This window comes from Condylura cristata, unplaced genomic scaffold (genome assembly GCF_000260355.1).
Source record: "Condylura cristata isolate star-nosed mole 26May11 unplaced genomic scaffold, ConCri1.0 scaffold00007, whole genome shotgun sequence".
Classification (NCBI taxonomy): domain Eukaryota; kingdom Metazoa; phylum Chordata; class Mammalia; order Eulipotyphla; family Talpidae; genus Condylura; species Condylura cristata.
Window position 1 is genome coordinate 42,284,773 of NW_004567108.1, and position 23,387 is coordinate 42,308,159.

General features: G+C 36.9%; 1 protein-coding gene across 2 annotated transcripts in view; it reads right to left on the reverse strand.

Annotated features, from left to right (window-relative positions):
* NLN (neurolysin (metallopeptidase M3 family)) overlaps nucleotides 1-23,387 on the reverse strand; it is an 82,880-nt gene that overhangs the window by 39,737 nt on the left and 19,756 nt on the right. The window contains exons 2-4 of one of the 2 annotated variants that reach the window (XM_004678254.2): nucleotides 14,016-14,275; nucleotides 12,447-12,595; nucleotides 2,344-2,451 (exon numbers count right to left, since the gene is read on the reverse strand). In XM_004678254.2, coding sequence (XP_004678311.2) covers nucleotides 2,344-2,451; nucleotides 12,447-12,595; nucleotides 14,016-14,275 — 517 coding nt within the window. Of the gene's footprint in view, nucleotides 1-2,343; nucleotides 2,452-12,446; nucleotides 12,596-13,196; nucleotides 13,270-14,015; nucleotides 14,276-23,387 lie in introns of those variants that run through there. The other variant, XM_012721954.1, reaches the window with a different exon arrangement.

Here is a 23,387-nt window from a genome sequence, read left to right on the forward strand (position 1 = left end):
AGGTGTTCTATACAGTGTTTAATGCTTTTGCCAACAAAGGTGAATTATGTTCCCAAACATATTTATAAAATAACTATATGGGACATTAAAGAAATCAGTAAGAAAACCACAAGAAAAATCAGGAATAATATTAATTGTTCCACCCTTCTAAAATTTGTGGAACAAGAAATTTACATAAATAGCACTGGTTTTCAAAGTATAACTCTGACCATAAGCGTCAACATCACCTAACAACATGCTGGAAAGGCACATTCTTGCAATTCAGAACAAACCTATTGAAATACGAACACTCAAAAGTGAAGCCCCTGTAATCAGAGTATTGACAAACCCTCCCAGAAATTCTGATGAACACTACATTTGAGACATCTGATTGAAAACATCCTGTGCAGAGTCATTTTTAGACATTCTGGTTATCTCCTCAAGCTCCTTTCCATGTCTCCCCCATTCTACAATAGCCATGTCTTTTGGGTGGAACCTGATTCTCTCTGAAGTTCCAGGGTGAGGGAGTCCCATTCAAACTGCAAAAGTGACTCGTTCAGGTAATGTAGGCCCAATGACTCATTTCTTCAAGGGACCACCTGGTAACACCCAGCAAGACAGTTAATCTCGAAAGTACATCCTCTGTAGAATGGGGGTGACAGCACTAACTTTGTGGGGTGACATAAGGCAAGTGACTAGTGTTGCACACAGTTTCGGTTTTCATTCTTGTAGACACCACTGTGATTGTTAGGTTGATATCTGCTAGAACTCCCTTAGTTAGGTCTCACCTATTCACAGAAACAGAGTTGGGGGCCAAACTGACCAAATCAAGATATCAGCATATTTTTATTTTCGCTTTCATACCCCAGGTGTTCTCCTGACTAAAGAGGGATTTAGAGTTAGGCACAGATTCAATCTGGGCCATTAAGACACATGGAAGAACTAGCAGGGCTTTGTAATTCCTTCTGGATGGCAGGGTTTTCAGTTTTTTTTTTAGCCATTTTAGCAATAAAAGTAAGCCTTTGGATAACACTAATATTGCAGAAGACAGAGAAACAAAAAAATCAGGTGACCAATGACACTGCTGAGTTTCTGGATCAAACTAGTCAGTGAAGCTCAAATACCTCTGGGCTTCCCAGTGAGATAAGCAAATCTACCTCTTTTACTGTTTTAGTGAGTGACAACCAAAACACCATTTTAAATAATACAGTGTTCATTCTTTGAACAGTCCTGGTGATTGACTAGAAAGGAAAAGTTGACCTTATGTTCTTTAATAACTAGCCCTAGTGAGTCAAGTCATATTTTCCCTGCAACCAAAGGGGAGGAATGCAGGGTATCCAAAGGGCACTTAGCTACCAGATAGGTTCCCATATTTCTGTAACATGTACCATGCGATTAGCACTTCCTATGGATTTCTTTTTCTTCTTCTTACATAAGTTAAACCATTTATTATGGCTAACAATGTTTCAGATTGTGAAGTTTCTACTGGTCTTTCAATCCTTCAGTCTTCTGATGGTCGGTGCTACTATAGCAACAGAAATGGTGGTGGAAGTCCAGCACCACCAGCAACCATTATCATGCAGGGATCACAGCTGGTCACTTTAGCTGAATTTTGCCACAGAGGGAGCAGGTGAACTTGGTGTGTTGGTTGATTTCAATTTTTTTCACCATTTTCCTGAGGGAGGCACCCTATGAGTCCCCTGATTTACTGATGATTTGGATCTTCTTGGTGCATTCGGCCCATGGCTGCAAACTATATCAAAGCCCACAGAAGACAACTTCAGATTTTTTCCAAATTTGTTTCCAGTTCTACTGACCAGAAAGTTAATCTGAAAATATTGGTCCAAAGAATGAGTTAATTCTGCATTCAAGTTTCTGAGACTGGAAGATTTGATTGACAGAAGACAAAAGAAAGGGTTTGGGAAACACTTTCTAGCAGCTAATCTTTCCAGATTCCAAGAACATATAATGATCATAGGTTATTTCATTCTAAACTGTTGGCTTTAAGACTCTTATCATAAGGATGCCATTACCAGTTTCCTATCTGTATGGCTAAGGGAATGAGAATACAAATCAATGATTAAAACCTAGGGCTAGTTATTAAAGAACATAAAATATAGCAGAGAAAATATGTCTAGCACAGAAGAAACAAATAAAACTTGGATAGGAGTAAAGAAGAAATAAATTATCATTTGTCAGTCACCAGAAGGTTAAAAGGCATTGTAGAATTGCAGCTATTCACTATAAAATACATTGTTATTTCCTATATTAGAAACATGTGTTACCTATATTTCCTGTTTCTTGTTGTATTTTGCTTTATTTATTCTTTTTTTCCTCTAAGAAAAAAAGGAAACATAAACTCACATTCTGTATTTGTTCTGGAAGATGAAGCCCATTTCTTTTCCCCATTTTAACTGACTTTTCCAAGTATCGTCTGGCTTCAGGCTTTATCTTCCCCAGATCACATGTTTCCTGAAATTAAAGAGTATGACAACCATTCTGTTATAATAGAACATGGGTAAATTATAAACTGTGATACCAAAGCAAATTTATTCATCATCTCTCTTGGGCTAGGATGAACATAGGTGATTATGAGGCAGGTTCTTTTGTAGACCTAATTTCTTTTATGCTTTAGTGAGCTCCTGCTCATTTATAACAGAAAAGTTAACTAAATAATAAGCTGCCTAGAATTTTCTTGCCTTGTATTAGAATTATGAGTGTCTGAACCACTTCAAAGATAGTAGAAATATTTGCATAATCCTATCTGAGCATTTTCTATGACTGAATGGTCTTTTTCACAAAACATATTCCTTATCACCAATGACCTGGATTTAATTTTCTATCATTTGTTAACTGGGTTCCACCTGAGAGGCAAGAACAGAAACAATAAGCACATTCCACACAAATGGAGTGGGACTCTTTTGCCAACATACCAAACAAGGACAGCTGTATAAAACCCCAGAGAAAGGCTCACAACACTTCTAATACGCTTCACTGCCATTTGGCAAGAGAGATCAAGCAATAATAGCAAGCTGCATATGAACAAGGATCTGAGGAAAAAATGAGTCAGCACTACACAAAAAGGAGGAAAGCTGGACAGTCTGTTGTACTTGCATGCAATAACACAAGTGACATTCACTCAAAAGAACACAAGACCTTGGAGGAAAATGGAAAGTTCCCCCAGCCATTTCAGGGTAATAAAAGCACCAGACGTTTCTTTAAAACAGCTGACAGAACTTTCATGGCACATCTGGATGGTTAGTCAGTCCCTGAGAGGAAACAGACTCCAGACAGATTCAGCAGGTGTAGTGGATTCAGTCTGGCTGACAGCGAATGAGGAATTCTGTCTCTAGATCCTGTAGCGTTGGAGACCTACTCTTTATCCATAAATGGTCTGGGCTGTCCATCCCTGAGCTTTATATTCTCCCACCTAAGTAGATCTTTAAATAAACTATACCTAGGTTTAGAGCCTGCATTTAAAATTGTTGGTGCAAGGCTCTTGCTGCATGCAGTAATTCTACAATTTTTTAAAGCATCTTATTATAGCAAGTAAATAAAGAGTTGTATTTTAACTAGGTGTACTACGTCATATAACAACCTTTCTCACTTTTCCTACTGGTAATTCCACGTCATAGAACTACAAACACATGTGTGTACATTATTCACAGTTTCCTGAGCTTAATCCTCAGTGGAGGCAGAGACAGTTAGACTCTTTTTTCCATAATAACTTTCTTTTGTGTCACTGGAGAGTTTTTGGGCATGCTGGCATGCCTGGTTTAAACTCTCCCTAGTTGGTATTGGCACACAATGGGATCCTAGCGGCAGGTGCCTGCTTTGGGAGGAAACCCAGAGTGGCTAGGGAGATAGTAGGGCTGTGGGCCTGGTTCCCTCAGGGATGGCCAAAAGTTCAAAGTATAGTGTTCATGAGGATGTGATTAACTTGCATTGATCCAGGTTGACTTTAACAGCGCTAGCAAGTCTGTTCTAAGGCATGGGGCATGGCAACAGCTGCCTCTTGACAGTGCAATACAGGAAGTTGTAATACTGGGACGAATCAAGGCAGTACGTGTATGTGACACAGGGAGAGGGCAAAAAAATTCCTGGTGAGAAGGGCCTGGCAAGAGCTGAGTAAGTTGTAACAAACCCAAGTGTGCAAGTTGAGATCCAGAGTGGAGGACAATCCCAGCAGGGCAGGGATTGCCCAAGCAGAAAGCAGGTACTTGGGTACTTGGAATCCTGGGGTTCACTAGGTGAAGTGGGCTCTGAGGTTAGGAAAGAGAATCATCACAAACCTCACCCGCCAATGTAAACACATAGCTTATTCTAAGCTATGCTGTATCAGGATGGATGTTCAGGTGGGCCTGAGCCTGTCATTTGTGGGAGTAGATATGCTCCTTCAGAAAGTCTGAAAGTACACACAGCATAGTAAACTCCAAACTCATGGTTGAGATTAGGTAAAAACACTCCCAAAATAGAGAATACAGGTATAAACAGAAAGATGTTCTAGAAAAAATAAGCTCTGAATTAGGCTTAACTAAAATATGACCAATTGTTAATACCAAAATATTTGACTAACCACAAAAAATGGCACTTAACAAAAATCTGACTCAATTATAAACAGATACCCTTTACCGGTCGACTCTAAGGTCTCAGGAAATCTGTGGAGATCTGTGTTAAGAGTAAGGTACATCTAAAATGTGCTTCTGAAGCACAGTCCTGTTCCAGAGCTGGTCATAATTTCTCCTGTAATCTCCACACAGGGTCAGAATTACTATCCAAGGACTTTCTAAGAGGGAATCAGTCAATACTTCTAAACTGTTCTTCTGTAGTTGCATCTTCCTCCTGGAACAAGAATATAATCCCCTTGAATCTGAATCAGGCCTCAGGTCTCTGTGGGTATAGTTCTTCCTATTTGGAGGGTGCCAATGGGATGGGTGGGCTAGAGTTCTCTTAAGTAATTTTGACATATATATATAATCTGACAGAAGGGGTTTCATTTTAATTACTGTGATGAGAAGATTGTCTCCTCCTAACTTCTTCCTGTAACAAAGAGTATTTATATAAAAGTGTGAACACATATACATTCTCTTACATGCTTGCTGGTATGATCATTTTACAGACAAGAAAATTGAGGTTAAATGACCTTCTTAAGATATCATAGTTACTTAGTAGCAAAAGGGATAGAAATAAATTTTTAAAATTCACCAGTTAGTAACTTTCTCAATGTACTCATCATATTTAATTCATTATCTTTTAAAAATTTTCATACTACAAAAATGAAATATTTTTTTAATTTCCCCCAACCCTCCCCACTGTTGTCCCATGACTTTGTCCTTTTCTTCAGAATACCTTTACATTTCCTGTTTCTAAGTGTGTAAGTAAAAACTTACTTCAGTGGGATTCTCTGTATTGTGTGTGCTAAGTAAATATCACAAAGTTGTTAACTCAGAAAATTGCAATAGCATATTCTTGTGAACATCTTTTACAAAAATGGATTCAAAAACTTTATAATATGCTCAAGAAATGTAATAACATAGCCATATGAAAATACAGATCAACTTCAAAAGCTAAACTAGAGGTAGAGCTTGCTTAATGACATGTTTTTGGTTTTTCCAGTAAGTTACACTTTTTGCAAAGTTTCTATCATACAGTTGTGAAAAGGACAATCTTTGGCAGATGCTGTATTCCTGGTTGGGAGGGTTACAGAAAGGCCTGTGGCAGACTATGAAGCCCATTCACTATCACATGGTTCACCTTTGTGTTGTGAGTCACAGCCAGAGTGAGGACCCTGGGAATGGGGAATCATGTTGCTTGAAGCGCAGAGCCACTCAGCATACATTTAATGAGCATGCATCCTACTTACACCAGACACTCAGGAAACTCATGGAATACCTTTGAGGTATTTTACATAATACAAAGGGAGAAAAAGATTAGCAGACAACACAAGTGTCATACAGTGAGTGAAAAGAGGGGTGAGTACTTGGGAAGAACAAAGGAGAGGGAGCTGGATATCAAGGAAACTGAGTCAAGGTTTAAGCTGATAAGAACCTGACAAAGTTTTAAGAACCTAATTAAGAATGCATTTTGCATAAAGAATTGTGAAAGGGAATTTCATCAAGTCTAAGTGAAAAATAACATGAGAGCTAAAACATTTGTGATTTAATAAGAACTAAACAATATCTTAAAAGTGTTTTTAAAAATAATGAACAACCATATACCAGAGACATTTTGTGGGGGTGGAGTGGGGAATGGGATCAAAAACGGGGGGGAAGGGAAGGAAATGCACGGGACTATGGTGGTGGCACACGGGTGATTTGGTGATGGGAAACCCGTGGGGATTACAATCGAGATGGAAAAAAAATGTGCAAAATGATGTAAAAATAAACTTTTGTAATAATTAAAAAAAATAGACAAAAAAAATAAATTTGGGGTACAGATGTGGTGAGACATTAAAAAAAAGTGTTTTTAAGAACCTGATAAAGTTAGAAGCTTAGGTGGTATTATGAGAAGGCATAGTAAGTAAAGGGAATTATTGTCACCATGCTATATTTTGGATGACTTTTCCTTTTACATCTTTTTATACTTGATCTTAGCCAGAAGGCCAAGAAAGTTATTCTTTTATTTTTTTAGTATCATGATTTTGAGCACTAGTTCTTCTGTTTAAATTGGCACTGGCTTCTATGGCTGCTAGATTAGGAAATCACATGTTGGAGTATCTATACTTAATCCCATGACCTATTTACTTACACTCTAACACTAAAATTTTCCTATTTAAATCACTAATTGGCTAAGAGGTATTGGCAAGACCAAAGCCCTCAGCTCTGTTAAGACACAATAATGTAATAGGCAACTATGTTTCTCAATTTAGTTTGCATAATACAGACTCTATTTAACTAAGAATTCCTCTGTGTACTTAATATTTAGCAGGTCATTGAAATAAAATATAATGTGCATGGATTATTTTAATATGAATACACTACACATTTTTTATTGTACACTAATATGGATGGAAAGAATATCTATGAAAAATATTTTTGACCTTTGCTGGCTTTTAAGTCAATGATTGTGAAACCTTTGTCAAGATTGGGAAACACCAACCCAGCAATTCCAGCCTTAGGAATCTACCTAAAGAATACAAAATCAGTGAGTTGAAGGGAAACATGTACTCTTACGATCACTGCACCACTGATTGCAAAAGTCAACTATAGAAATAACCCAGGTTGATCAAATATGGATGAGTCCATCTAGAAAATGTAGTATCAGTATGCACTGGAATACTATTTAGCTATCCAAAAAGACAGACTCTTGTCATTATGGCAACATGGATGGAACTGGAGCAAAATAAGCCAGAAGAATAAAGACCAGTACCTGATAGTATCACTTGTATATGGACTACTGAGAAACCATACAAAGGGTCATATAAAGCCAAACTAACCTAGTAAGAACTAAACTTAGTAAGCTGACTATTAAACTGAGTTTATCAGAGGGAAAGGAGGGGGAGGGGGCTTGGTGGGGGAGGGAACACAGTGAACTACAGTTGTGGACTTAGGGTGTTTTGGTGGTTTGGTAACAACTCCACAGAAGGAAGGAGGGAAGTCATATACAATCATGTAAATCAAGGTTACCTCAGTTAAAAAAAAAAAGACTGGGAAACACTAAGACCTGTGGCCATAACTATTAGTTTTTGATACCTGGCCATTTTTTTTTAAGCTAAAGGGTCAAGGAAATCCCTTGTTTTCATTTCTTTTTTCTTCTGGTGGAGTCAAAGTTAATGTTAATGTGTTAAATTTTTAATGTGATATTTGATATCTAAAAATGAATAGAACTACATATACATTTATTAAACCTGCTCTTAAACTTATGAAATAAAATATTAATAGCCCTCCGGCACTTAACTATGCAACAGATAGTCACTGTCTTGAATTTTGTGTTAAACAATTTTTCCAGGTTTACCACTACTGTATATATTATTTACGTTTTGTTCTTTGAGCTTTAGAATGATGTGCTCTGTATGCAGTCTTTTACAACTTTTTTTCCTTAATGTTAGTAAGATTCAGCCATGTTGCTGAATTTTGCTATATATAGTTTATGACACTGCTATAAAATATTCATTACATACATATAATATATTCACCCATTTTTGTCAATGGGAACCTGAGTTCTTTCAGTCTTGGGATAACGTAATATTGCTATTAACATATACTCAGTTTCACATGTGCACGAATGCAACTTTCTCTAGGTAAAAGCTGAGGTAAAGTAGGAAGATAATATAAGTACTGAAGAATGTAAGTTCCACCTTTATAACACAACTTTTTCTTCAAGTTGGCTGTTTTTTTTTTTTTTAAAGATTTATTTATTTGTGTATACAGAACTGGGGTACAGGCCAGAGGTGCAGGGGCAGTGAGAGGATTCACTAGAGACAGAGTGGGGAGCAGAACAGGCAGATCCACGAAGTACACTGCTTAGGGGAGCAGCAGGCAGGTCAGGAGAGGTCTGTCACGTGATGTGGGTCACCTTCGGGGCGGGGATGGAACTCATGCTGAAGTGGCTTTAGCTTCTTAGTGCTGTGCTTTAACCTGCTGCGCCACCAGGGAGGGCTAAGTTGGCTATGTTTTTCTTTAGAAATTTTCATTATCTTTGGTGTGTACTATTACTATCTTTTAATGAAATTATACTTTTACTGGCAGTACAAAAACATTTCCAGTGAATCATATCCACACATATGTTAGGCTTGTCAATTTTTGTTAGTGTAGTAAGTGAAAAATGTTATCTTATTGTGATCTTCATTTGTACTTCCCTGATAACTAATGAGGTGGAACATCTTTTCATGTATTTAATTGTCATCTGTGTTTCTCCTGAAATATCTTCCAGGTAATTTGTCCATTTGTCTACTGGGATCCTTTTCCTGTCTATTAAATGCAGTAATTCTTTATAGATCTTAGGTATTAATGTTTCGTAATTTTTTCTTTGTCTTTCCACTTTATTAAAAAATTAATGTAGTCAAATTATCAGTCTTACAGTATTTTTTGTCTTAAGAAATATTTTTCTGCTATCACAAAGATATATTTCTGTCACAAAGATATATTTCTATATAACTTGTAGGAGCTTTAAAGTTCAGTGTTCTAAAACTTTTTCTTTTTTTTTTTTTAAAAACACTGGGAGGGCCCCAGTGTTCTAAAACTTTTAACCCATCATTTTTCAGTTAGGTTGTAAGGAGAGATCCATTTTTTCTTCCCATTTTTGATAACTCATGCCCCATTACTGACTGTATTTTTTTGATCTTTCACCAACTATTTCTCACCTTAGTTTGATGAACATTTACTCACTTTGCACCAGGCACTCTTCTGGAGGTGCAAGTAGAATCAAATGTGATCTTTCCTTCCCTAGAGATGGTTAATGTAAACACCTTTTATGTACTGGATTTCTGCAAATACTTAACCAAGTTCTTGGAAAGTTAACCATTTCTGAGTTTCAGTTTCTCCAGTTATAAAAAGGGTTACCTCAGAAGATTGATAGGGAAGTTAACTCCAGTAACTACAATGTCATACAAATATAAAAAGTAGTGTTATTACTAGTGTTACTAGCCACATATTGGGAAGACTAGCACACTGGCTATTTTATGATCTAGTATAAGTTCATCTATCGATTTAGTCAACAAATCACTTATTTTGAAGGTTCTGAAAAATGACTGCAAATTAATTGATACTCTCTAGAGTGACATGTGGTGGACCTGGAGTCTGAGCAGATGGCAGTGACTAGTCAGTCAACATAGTATGGTATAAGGATTGCTATATGATTTTTGAGATGGGTCATCACAAAATGTAATGCAACTTCTGGGTATTTTCTTGGCACATATAATTGTGTTGGAGCTTTGAACCTCCATGAAAGAATCCCTCTCACCCTAATGATGCTATACTGTGAGGAAGCCTAAGTTAGCCTACATTAAGAGGCCACATAGAGATTCCTCAAGACAAAACAAAGCCAGAAATGCCTGCTTAGCCTCTACCTGCTTCAGCCCTAGCCACCAATACCCGAAACCACCAGTGAAAACCCAAACAGAATTACCTGATTCCTCCCTGAATTCCTGATCCACAGAAACGCTGAGAGAATACCCTGACTAAGAACATATTTTGCATAAAGAATTGCAAAAGGGGGCCCTCCCTGGTGGCGCAGTGGGTTAAAGCACAGCACTAAGAAGCTAAAGCCATTGCAGCATGAGTTCAATCCCTGCCTGCCCCAGAGGTGACCACATGGCACGGCAGACCTCTCCTGGCCCGCCCACTGCTCCCCTCAGCAGTGTACTTCTTAGATCTGCCTGTTCTGCTCCCCACTCTGTCTCTGGTGAAGCCTCTCACCGCCCCGCACCTCTGGCCTGTACCCCAGTACTGTATGTGAAGATAAATAAATCTTTAAATAAAAAAAAAAAATAAAAAAAAAGAATTGCAAAAGGGAATTTCATATTTCATCAACTCTAAGTGAAAAATAACATGAGAACTAAAACATCTTATTTGTGATTTAAATACTATATATGATTACTGTCCACAATGATAGCATCTTGAGACCTCAATATTATTTGGTGCATCCTCATTTTAATAGACTATGCCAGAAATTGCTGATTTCATTTAAACTTAAGATCCTATTATTCAGTTAAATGAAGGCTTTATGTGTTGTATCATGATTGCCCTAGTTTAATTTATATTATTAACAGAGAAAAGTAGAATATTTACATAAAGTTAATTTTGTCCTTTAAGTATGAATGGGATGAGTTTTACTATTGATTATACTCTAGCAGAAAACGAATACTGATAATTCTGTTTTTCAAAATACTGCTTAAACACACGTGGTTTTTTAAGGAAGATGTGAAGTTGTAACTAAATTCAGCAAATAAGCTCCTCTGCAGTTATTTTTTATTATCCTGATGTAGCCTTAACTGACATTGTAAAATCCCCTAAAAAATGTTTAAATAAGAATCTACACATCTGAGAGTAATTACTCTATTTGAAAGAGGAAAAGTCATGGAATCAAATTTGAAATTAATGTAAATTATTAAAATAAAGTCCTGAAATTAACCAGCAGAAGCAAATGAAAACATCTGATAAAAGTGCTGGTGTTTATCAGGTCACTATGGTATAATTAACTACTCTAGTCTATTACACATATGACAATTTCCCCCCAATTTAGTGGGATGAGTTTCAATATATGCAGAATTTATAACAAATAAATCTTAAGTGATACACCTACCACATCTTGATAAGAACATTCATAATAATCAGAGATGATGGCTAGTAACAAAAACATTAGATCAAATAACATTAAGACTGAAAAACCTTTTTGAGGCTAGATAATCCTAAATGAGATAGATGTTAGGATGAAAGAAGTTAATCAAAGAAAATCAGAAATCCTGATGAAGTTATAAAATATATGCCTAATAACTGTTAGGAAAGAATTTGGTTATTTTGAGATGAAATAAAAATGGACTATAAAGGTTATGATTTGAATGATCTAGAAAACGGGGGTCAACAGAATAAATGAGAACAATTTAACAAATAATAACCTTTAAGATCTTTTAATTAGCATTATTTTTATAGTGCCAAAGATGAGTAATTATGAATCACACAGATGATTATAATTATAGAGTGAAAAGTGCTTATCTGACATGAAATAATAGATTGCACATACATCTTAATGTCTAAAGGAAGTCTCAATTATATATTCTATAGTGAATTACAAATAAAAAAATGCTTTTTTATTTCAATTTTTGTCATAATTTGCTAAAAGGAGCAAAGTTTTGAGATTTTTGCATTAAAATGCAAAACTAAACAAACATATCTAAGAATGTAAAACACTGGCTGTTTTCCAAACAAATTGCTGAGTATCTTGAAATTAAAAATTCAAAGCAAAGACATGAAAATGCTAGGAAGCAAATCAACATTTATGATTAAAATGATAAAAACACTCAAGGAAGACCCACCTAGAACATTCATTATCCATAATTTCTGTGAGTCCTGAAAAATGTAGGGATGACGGACAGATATGACTTCAGCATTTAGCATCAATAGTGTATCATAAATACAATGTCAAAAACCACACAGTATCTATGACATGTAACTCAACTCCTTTTGCTTCTAGATAATCTGATCTAATATATATCTTACAAAATTTTCAACATTTTGAAAATTCAAAGAGCTTTTTATATTGAATCAATAAATTTATGATGGCTGAAAAGCCTTATATTTACAGACATACACTCTTTACACTTGATCTTTACTTTATGTGAATGTAATGGCATCTTAACATAAAACCCTAAGTGGTATAAAATAATATTACATAATGCTATGCTATGTCCGTTATTACAATAATTATAAACAAAATCTAGGCACATTCAAGTACTTTTATTACTGGTCAAAGCTTTTACTTTTTAATTAAATTTTATTTTTCCTTTTAAAGAGATTTATAAGATCATTTACCTGTAAATGAACAATCCTCAGAAATATATCTTTTCTCATGCTCATCTCGATATCAAAACGAGAAAGTTTTTTGTCCGCTTCTGTACTTGCTGCCCGTACTTCCCTGTCAGAGGAGACATGCTGGGGAAAGTCTAACATGGTTCGTTCCACTGGTAATAGAAGAAAAACCATATTTTAAACAAACAATAATAGTGAAAACCATTTCCTTCCTTAGTTTGCCACAAAGACCTGATACCAGACTTTTGCTCTTATTGTCAAACTATGAAAAATACGAAAGCCCAGAACTTGACAAATCAGACGAACAGGGTTCTAACAGCTGTTGTAGGAGGAGGATGAACTCTTGAGACCACAAGCTGGTAAGAGGTGATCTTAAAAACCTATTCTTAAGTGCAAAAATTTTAATGAACAATCCAGAAATACGAATAGGTAAATTTATGCAAGAACAAATACCATGAAACTGAAATAATATTTAAAAAAATATATGACTGGGGAAGAGAGTTTAAGATAATTCTTTTTAAAAAGATTTCTTTTTCTTTCCACTGATTTTTATGCTTGCAAATGCAGGAATTACTGGGTTAAAAATGTGGACCAACTCTTAACTTTGACTAACAAGACCAACCAGATGCTTTTCAGTTAAGAGCTCAAGACTCAAGTAAGATTTAGCAGACATTTATGAGAGTGAAGCAGTTGGCCTAGAGACAGAAAGTTAAACAGAAATGCAAAGGTAAGAGGATGTAACCAAGTACCTACTGCATTTGTATACAAGGTGGGAAATTCTTGGTTTTGATGGATCAGTGGAGGTAAAAACGTGACTGTGCAGAATTCTGGACAACCTTCCAAATTCTAGAATATCCAGTTCTACAGATATCCTATGTTCTTCTGAAGTCTGGATACACAGCCAAGGTTGTTTAGCTGTAATTATGCTACAAATATGTCCAACCCTTAAAGATAAAAGATATGAATCTTTATTCCTTATAACTCAAAGGGTCTAAAGTTTACATTACAAAATAACATATTTTAGGAGAGGGAATTAGAGAAAAGCAAAAAATCAAACTCTAAAGCCCATCACCTACAATAACAACCGTTAAGTAAAATTTGCAGATTTTCTTTCTCTGTCCTTTAGTCATGTGACTGAATACTAGTCCCCAGTATGATTTCAACAGCTGCATCACATTACATGGGGAATGTACCATAACTTATTTAGCCATTCTATTGGTTGAATAAATGTCTGTTCATACATACATATATATACAGTATTTTCCTATATCTGATTATTCCTTCAGATTACTTGCTTCTATATGGAATGGTTAAAGCATGAAGTTTTCAGTTTTAATACTTGTTTCAAAATATTCTCCAGAAAGCAGTGTAATGGGAGTCTCTATTTTATAGCACCTTTGTCAACATAATAAAATTTTTAATCTTGGGTGGTTTAATTCTAAGCAATTAATTAACTATTATGTAAAAATCAATACCTTGTAAAATTAGAAAGTAGATTGTCAAGACAGAGAGCATAAAATGGTTTATGATGCCCACACAATGAAATATTGATGTTCTCTTAATCCTACTCACCTATATATTTCATTTCTACATCTGCCAGTGCCTGTAAACAGTTCTCATAAGTTACTTCTTCGATGTCAAGCATTCCAATAGAATCATACACCTGCTTGGTCTGCACAATGAGCTCCTCAGTTTTTGTTTTAATTTGTTCTGGTGAAAGATCCCATCTTAAAATATTTCTGCCAGCAGCAGTATAGGAAGACATTGACTGAAGGGGAGACATAATTTCTCTTCCTAAAGTCATTCTGAATAAAATCCTGGAACCACCAACTCTAAAAAAAAAAAAAAAATCAGAAAATTAATAGCAGTCATTTCTGTTAATATGGAGTCAACACACAACAAATGTATAGTGTCTAGTTAAATTTTAAATTGAAAACTTTTTCATAAAAAAGAACAAATTTATTTCAGGTGAACACATGTACAAAATTAAGTGCTCTCATGTTTTCTATTATTCTTGAAGAATTTTTGTTTTAATTAAAATTTTATGTAAATCAAAAATGACAATTTGAATTTAAGATTTTGAAAATAACCTCTGGTACTGTTATGTACTTATCCTAAAAGAAAAAATAATTAAAGATGATACCAGTCCCTACTCCCTTAAAATACCAAACTATTAATTGATGCAATATGTATATGTATCTATTTATCCATCTAATTTTAAAATTTATCTATGAACTAATACTTACTATGTATTTAAGTACTATACTAAATGCTTTCTGGTTATTAACTCAGTCTTCACAACAATCCTGTGAGGTAGATAGTGTGGTATTCACATTTTACAATAGAGGAAACTAAAACAGCAAAATTAGGTAACTCACCCAAGATCACACAGATTGTTGTATGATAAGGTTGCACAGGTACTGAACCCACACTGGACCACTATCCCAAATTTTTCATTTCTGTTACCTTATAAGATCCCCAAATAACCTTATGATGTAGGCAGGTCATTATTCACTTTATGGGATATTGCCACTGAGTTTCAGAGAGATTAGGTGGCTTATTTAAAGTAATTTGCTTGACAGATATTAATGAGCAGATATTTATGAGATAAAAAGGCAAACTGATTGGGATCCTTTACTGTAATACAATGGAGAGAAAGCATGGATAAACAAGCAATTATACCACACTGAGTTCTATCTAGAAAGATTTCCTATAATGATCAGTGAACAAGTGAAGATCTGAACATTATAAAATTACCCAAAGGCCAAAGACTGTTAGGAGAGAAGAGGTTTGAAAAGGTAAGTAGGGTTAGAGAATGAAGAGCCTTGGGGATCATTAATGAGGTCAACCTTATGCAGAAGGCAGTAAGAGCAACTGACGGGTTTTATCCAGGTGGGGACACAAACATCACGGAGAAATCACTTATATTACAGTGAGCTGAACGGCTTGGAAAAGAGATAATTTGGAGGGATGGTAGCACTCTGAATATAAGATTATAGTTCAAGTGTGAACTAGGAGACAGAGAAACAGGAATGATTTAAAAGATATTCAGGAAGTAGAACCATTATGACATGGTCCCGAGTGAATACAGGGGGAGATGAGAGTCAAGGATGATGCCTTAGTTTGTCTTGAAACTGAATAGCTGGTGGTACAATCATGAAAAGGGGGAGAGGCTCTTTGTGGGGAGACAAGAGAAATTCAGTGTAGATATGCCAAATGTGAAGTGGTTGTAGTACATTTTAATAAAGTTACTTTGTGCTAAATGATAACTACAGCTATAGGGTGATAGAGCTGGTCCAAGGGAGTTTGCAGAATGAAAAGTAGAACAACTAAATCGTAACTAATTTAATAATGGAGATGGCAGGAAAAACACACCAGGATAGGTGTTAGGAAGTGGTAAAAAGCAAGCATTGAGAAAGGGAGTGACTAACAATACTCAATGTATAATTCTCAAGAAATTTCAAGATGAATTTAGCAGCTGGAATGTCACTATGCCTGACAACAGCAGCACGTGTGAACATAAAGGAGGAAAGACAGATTACTATCATTTGAGGGTATAATGAAGATAAAGAATTAGAGAGAATAAACTTAAGCAATAAATTCTACTTGAATTTATCCATCTATAAATTTGAAAATCTGAAAAAGGAGCACTAACACAGTATAGCTAGAAGAGGCTAAGGTTGAGAAAAGATGAATTTTAAAGATAGGAGAAACCTGAGTACTGATCCCTTAACTGACTCTCTACAATAACAGGTGTCTGGCACACATTCTGGTTGATGGTTACACTCAAGGCGGGCAGACTATTTCATAATGTAGTTTCACATTCCTCTTCAACTAGTTGAGTTACATATTTACCAAGGACCAAATCGTATTTGTTCCAAAATATTTGTTTATATTTGTTTTTATGTAATTCTCAATTGATTAAATATATGTGAAAAATGCCTCAAATGACTCACAACAAAAAGGTCTTGATTTTACATAAAAAAATGGGAATAAAGATACACTTATGCTTTGTTTAAGGGCATTACTTAAGAAATTAATCATTTTTTTATAATTCTACCTGAAGTGAGTTTTTTCAACTAATTAATAAATGACATAAAGCAAGATCCTAACAGAGCTAGCCAAATATGGCATATAAACCAGGGGCAGATCATGTTGTTTTAGATAGGAAGAGAAACTACGGTCTCAGTAAAATCAATGAAATTGGCCATAATTAAAATTATGGTAAAAAAGTGAAATGTTGGTAAGCAGTTTGAAAGACTGAAGATATTTTCTGGGAAATGAATGGTTGCTATAAACCAGCTGAACACTGCATAATAGCCTACTATTCCATAAATAGTCAATGCAACCACAGGAGTCAGTAGTTTGATAACTAAGCCTTGGAGGTAAAAAGGAAGATTGAGGCCCTCCCTGGTGGCGCAGCGGGTTAAAGCACAGCACTGAGAAGCTAAAGCCACTTCTGCATGAGTTCATCGATCCCTGCCTGCCCTGGAGGAGATCCACATGGGGCGGCAGACCTCTCCTGACCGGCCCGCTGCTCCCCTCAGCAATGTACTTCATAGATCTGCCTGTTCTGCTCCCCATTCTGTCTCTGGTTAAGCCTCTTGCTGCCCCTGAGCCTCTGGCCTGTACCCCAGTTCTGTATGCACAAATGAAATAAAATCTTAAAAAAAAAGGGAAGATTGAACCAAGAATAGTTTTCATAAGTGGAGAGGTCTGATGGGGAGGTTAAGAGAGGGCATCATGCGTGGGGTAATGGTCAATGATAACACCAGATTGTGAACCTGGGAAGTTTTATGCAATGGTAGAAAAGTGTAGTCTGAAGATAACTGGGGCAGATGGGAGCCTCAACAAAGGTGGTGTGTGTCTTTCCTCCCTACTTTGTGGAATATAAAGGAAATATTCTCCTCAGGGTTGAGTGGATTTTAGTGAAGTTTCACAGAAGAGAGATCTATAGAATCTGAAAAAAAGGAGTTGGGGCCTCCCTGGTGGCACAAGAGGTTAAATCACAGCACTATGAAGCTCTCCGCAGCCACTGCAGCACTAATTCAATTCCTGGCCAGGAAGTGAGCCATGTAGGGCAGCAGACCTCTCCTGTCTCACCCACTGTTGCCCTCAGCAGTGTATTTCAGTAGATCTGCCTACTCTGCTACTCACTCTGTATCTGGTGAATCTTCTCAGCTCCCACCCCACACCTCTGACCTGTATCCCAGTTCTTGTATGCATAAATAAATAAATCTTTTTTTAAAAATCAGGAGTTTATTTACTATGAGACAAGGGCTCTAGAAATAACAAGATAGCCTTAGTGTACAAGCCACAAGTTACTACGTTGGTCATCCAGGCATTCACTTCTTCATCCTGTTAAATCATACACGCATCTTACTCCCAGAACTTACTCCCATGTATCTCCAACATGATCTTGGAAGGTGGGTGCCCCACAGTCAGATTTCCTATGACAGAAAGGGTTTTCACACCCAGTGAGTGTAAGTGAGTAAACTTTTGTCTTTTATTGCAGCTGGCATCTAACTTGAAGAAAAAGTGGAATTGACTTATGAGGAATAAATATTATGAATGGGATAATGGGATAATAAAGGAAGTCAAATATTTACTGACATCATTTAATCCCCAGATCAATTAATTCTTAAGTCTGACCTAGAGCTTCCAATTATGAGTCTACTGTTTAAACCAGTATGAATGTGCTTTTATGCTATTGCCTTATACTGAAACCTGACTGACAAAGGAATGAAAACAGATAAAGGAATGAACACAGAATAAAATTATGATGGTTAGAGCACAAGAAATGATGGATACCTGGAGGGCTTTACAATCTTGACAGTGAACTAAAATAATCAGATATGAAATTCTGTGTGTGGAATTGGCTGAACATTTACAAAATAATTATTCCCTCAATCCCTCGTGGATACAAAGAACTGGGGCCCCAAATGAGTTAGTCATGACCATGATTGATGGGTTTCTAAAGAAGTTTCAGTAGAGGTCGAAGAGGCTGGCTATAGAATTACTGAAGTAATGCATAAAACATAAGACTTCTACATTTTAATACCCTGTTCTTTTTAGCACTACTTTCAGTATAAATTAATTAACATAGACACTTTTTTTTTAAATTGTGAAACAGCTTTAAATTACTTCGCACATTTCACTGATGAGAAGACATCCAACGGGATTCATTTATTTCCAAACACTGATCAAAAGGCTGAGTGTTTGGTCACAGCTTCCTGATTTTGATTCAGTTAAACTGTTAAAGAAGTCAATACCTCCACCTTGGCACACAGATCTGCCTATAGTCACCCTGTACAGCACCTGTTACAACTAGAAGCTACCCCTTAACATAATTTCCTGAATGCAGAAGGGGTAAAAAGAAAGGAACATAGGTTAGAAACCATGATTTCATGGTTTAATTTTTATCTCATACCTTCTTTTTTTTTTTCATCTCATACCTTCTTTTCTCACCTTCCAGAATTTTATCTTAATTCCTTCCAGGATCTATAATTTTCACTATTAAAGAAAAGGAATGGAGATAGAAGGATTACATTGTACTTCTTACTAAAGCATGTATGGAGAATTTTTCTATCTCAATTGTTTCTGCTTTTCATTCTCATCGTCATGTTGCTAAATATCCTCTGTTACCATTTCAAGCTCATGCTCCATTTTGGATGCTGGTAGACTGCTGCCTATCACTTCAGTGGCTCTGCCACTCTGAAGAACTGCCCCTGGGTGAGAAAACCAGTACACCAGCAGGATCTGGTGAGGATTTTCATGGCTTTTTGTCTTCACAACTGAGAGCTACAAAAGTTGAAAGCAGGCAACACAGCATGAGCCTGTCTTTCTCTATAGGAGGCATTTCATGTAATTATTTGAAAAATGAAAATCTACATTAAATCTGAGATTCCTACTGTCTCATTAAATACTAAGCTTTCCTCCCTGCAAACTTCTAAGCTATTTATGTCCCAACCATACTAATAATCTCCTCTATCTTTAAAGCTCACACAACTCTGAAATTTGTAACCAAAAATAAGACACAATACCATGCTGGAGGTACATTTGTCAAAGTCACAGACTCCTCTGTCCAAAAAATGAAGAGCTAGGCAAAGACAGTGAGTGGCAGAGGGTTTGATAGAGATCACCAGGTTGTAGAATTTCACTTGGACAAACGAATATGCCAGTTATTCTAATTTCTAAAATTTTTGCAAAACATTTTATATATTGCACTTTCAGAAAGTCTGATAAGTTTCTTTCCTTTGGAAGCATAAAGGCTTTCACATCCTCCCTTTAAGGCTTCTTTTAGCATTATAGATCATCCAGATCTAAGCTTCTAGGGCCTTTGATTTGTGCCATTCATCTTACATATTTAAATTTCTGTCATCTACCTGACCAATTGGTTTGCCCTGTATTTAAAATTAGACTGGAACATTCTTAAACATAGTGCATTTCTTTTGTTTCTTTTGTTTTTTTTTTTAATTGAGGTTACACTGGTCTATAACACTTTCTATGAGTTAAGAGGTACAGGCACATCTCTTTGGATTAATGTTACCACGCCACACCCACCAATAAGACATCCATAGTCCTCCACCACAGTCCACTAGGCCCCCTTCTCTCCTTCCCCACTAGTAGCCTTTATTCTCCAATCAATTTCTAGGGTTTGCTTTGATTTAGTTTTGTCAGTTCCCTTTTGTCTATTTCTTTTTTTTTTTTTTTTAAGATTTATTTATTTGTACATACAGAACTCAGAACTGGGATATAGGCCAGAGGCTCAGGGGCAGCGAGAGGCTTCACCAGAGACAGAGTGGGGAGCAGAACAGGCAGATCGACGAAGTACACTGCTGAGGGGAGCAGCGGGAGGGTCAGGTGAGGTCTGCCGCGCCACGTGGTCACCTCCGGGGCAGGCAGGAATCGAACTCATGCAGAAGTGGCTTTAAAATAATAGTGCTGTGCTTTAACCCGCTGCGCCACCAGGGAGGGCCCCTTTTGTCTATTTCTTAATATTCCACATGTGAGCAAAATCATCCTTTATTTATCTTCCTCCTTACTTTGCCTAGTAGAATCCCCTCCACATCCATCCACCTTGCTGCAAATGGTGAGATTTCTTTCTTTCTTTCTTTTTTTGATAGCTGACTAACATCTGTCTATTCAGCATCTAATCCACATGTGGCACTGCACTAGACAACCTCATCTCAGGAAAGAATATCCTTTGGATCCTATGGGTACCCTTTCTCTTTTTCATTTATAAAACAGTTTCCTTGAGTATATTTTGGAGGAATTAAAGAACAGACAAATGAAGAAGTTTAAATTACTGAGTAATTTATTGAGTAATTCCTCTGTGTCAGGCAGTATTAAATCACTCATTTTTACCAGACTCAAAAATATGTATGAGTACGCACTGTTTCCAAGAACATCAATGTAGGAGAAAATACTTTCAGTTCTTTCTAAAAGGATCATGGCCAAAAATACTGACAATCTGGTTAGAATACAAAACTGGCTTTTCTATTAGACTGTTTGATTTTCACAAATTCTTTATTTTTATAATTGAGAGTTAATCTTACTCACTAGTTGTGTTTATCAAGATGAGGTTAAATTACGAAATTTTACCCACAGCTACCTGTCACTAGACCCTCACATAGCAACCATTTGAGAACATCGTGCTTTCTCTCTGCCCTGGATGTCCTTCCATGTCTCACATTCCTGCCACTGTCTCAAATGTGAAAGCACCAGGGGGTGAATGTCTGCCATACTCCCAGTCAAAATTTCTTACATCCTCAGCCTCTTCAGAGAACACTGTCACACTGTGTCTGAATGGAAACCTGGATTCCTGTGGAGCCCATGGCCTTCCCCATGGAGTGTGCTCATTCTCTCCAGTTTCTCGAGCTACTGGGACTTGTGACAGGGTGAAATTTCTTGAGATTTCCAATGCAGTTTCCAAATCATTACTGCAGCACAATTCTACTCCTCAGGGTGCTGCCTTCCTGCCACATCACTCACTAACTAGCTCTTGCTGTTGCTGTTTTCAACTGACCTCACTCTGTTCCCTCAATTTATCAAAGATTATACAGTCTTTTACACCTGAAGCTCTGAAATCATCCAGGAGACAGTTTCTTGACCTACGTCACTCCAAAAACTTTCATATTTACTCTTCTTACCTCTATTTGGAGATGCATCTCAGAGATAATAAATTTCAATGCTCCACTCTCTGACACAACTTCCTCGCTTTTAGCTTTCACTTCCCCTATTCATGATATTTTCCCATCTCCTTTAATCCTCCAGTCCTTTGATGCATTTTCTCACTCTAACAGGCTTGCTTTCCCTGCAGCTCCACTTAGACCTGGACATTTATTGTTTTTGGAGAGCCCCACTTTAACCCTCCTGCATCTGCACTCCACTTCAGAGAACTAAGAGGTATCCAGGCAGAGCCACACCTCCCCCATCCCACAACTGTGCTTTGAGCATGCAGGACTCCAGAATTTCTCCCTCAAATGGCCTCATGTGGGTCTCCTTCCTGGGTCAGTCATCTGTGGGTGAACTGTACCACTGCTGTATACTTCTGGACTGAGGGGTTGTCATTACTAGGAGGTGGTATGGTTGGAGTCTGGACTTGTGGGTATAGCCCCATGTACAAGTGAAGCCCTTCATGGTGCAGGAGGGGATCAGAGGCTGCCTTCCAATTGTACTCTCACCCCAGGTTGCAGGAATATCAGAAATGGTTCCTATCACTGCAGCTTTCCAGCATCCTCACTGATTATTTCAAATTGTAATCAGTCTCCCCAAATTATTCCCCCTACTGTTATTATGGTCATCAAACAGAAATTCCCTTCAATTCAAACTCCAAACATAGCTTTATCATTTTATTCCTAACTAGTCTAAGAAGCAGCTGTCTTGTTGAAAGTAATTTTCTTACTCTGCTTGAATCTTACTCTTTCAGGAAAACATTTTGTGCAATATTATCTCTTTAGAAGAATCTTAAATAAATATTTCATTTGTACTACTTCTTTACACACACACACACGCGCGCGCGCGAGCACACACATACGTGTGTGCGTGTATGTGCCTGCGCTTGAGTGTTTTTCTTCATCTAAGCAAAACAAACTTCCTTGATTCTGGATCCCAGGTTCCTCCTCCCACCCCCCCACACCCCCAGGTAGAAATCACTCTCTATTTCCACCATCTCCTTCATAGCTAAGATTTTTCAGAGTGGCTTAGCCGGTCTTGCTAGCTTCATGCCCTCATCTCTTATTTGCTTCTCAACCTACTGCAATCTGGATCCTGGTCTCAAAAAATGGACACTGAGTTCACCAGGGCCCCCACTGAGCTCTATTATACCTAAGCGACATTCTTTAGTACTTACTGTCTTGAATGTTTGTGGTATGGGCAGTGTTGTCCAGTCCTTTTCTTAATCATCTTTATTTTCCTCTCCATTCGCATTTGTGCTAATGACTGTTCTCTTTATTCTATGCCTCTGGCTGTATCTTTATAATTCCCATCATCTGCTCTTCTTTGTCCCCTTCCTTTGGATTCCTTTAGTGTCCCTCAGGATTCAATTCTCTGCCCCCTTTTTTCCCTAAATTTCCACACTCTTTCTGGTGTATTCTGGCCCTTCTGTATGACTACATAAGCCCCCCACACCTACTAATGCCATGCAAATCTGTGTCTCTAGTTTAAGTCACCTCATTTTTGGAACTGCATGTCTAATAATACCTACTTACCAGATAGCTTCATTTGGATGTCAACACTCAAGTCTAATCTAGTACGTTAAAATTAAAACAACCAAGTTCTAGCCAGAGCAATAAGACAGGAAAAAGGCATACAAGAAATCCAAATAGGGAAAGAAGAAGTAAAATTATTATTTGCAGACGATATGTTAATTTATATGGAAAACCCTAAAAGCTCCACAGAGGAACTAATCAAAACCATCCACCAGTTTAGGAAGGTAGCAGG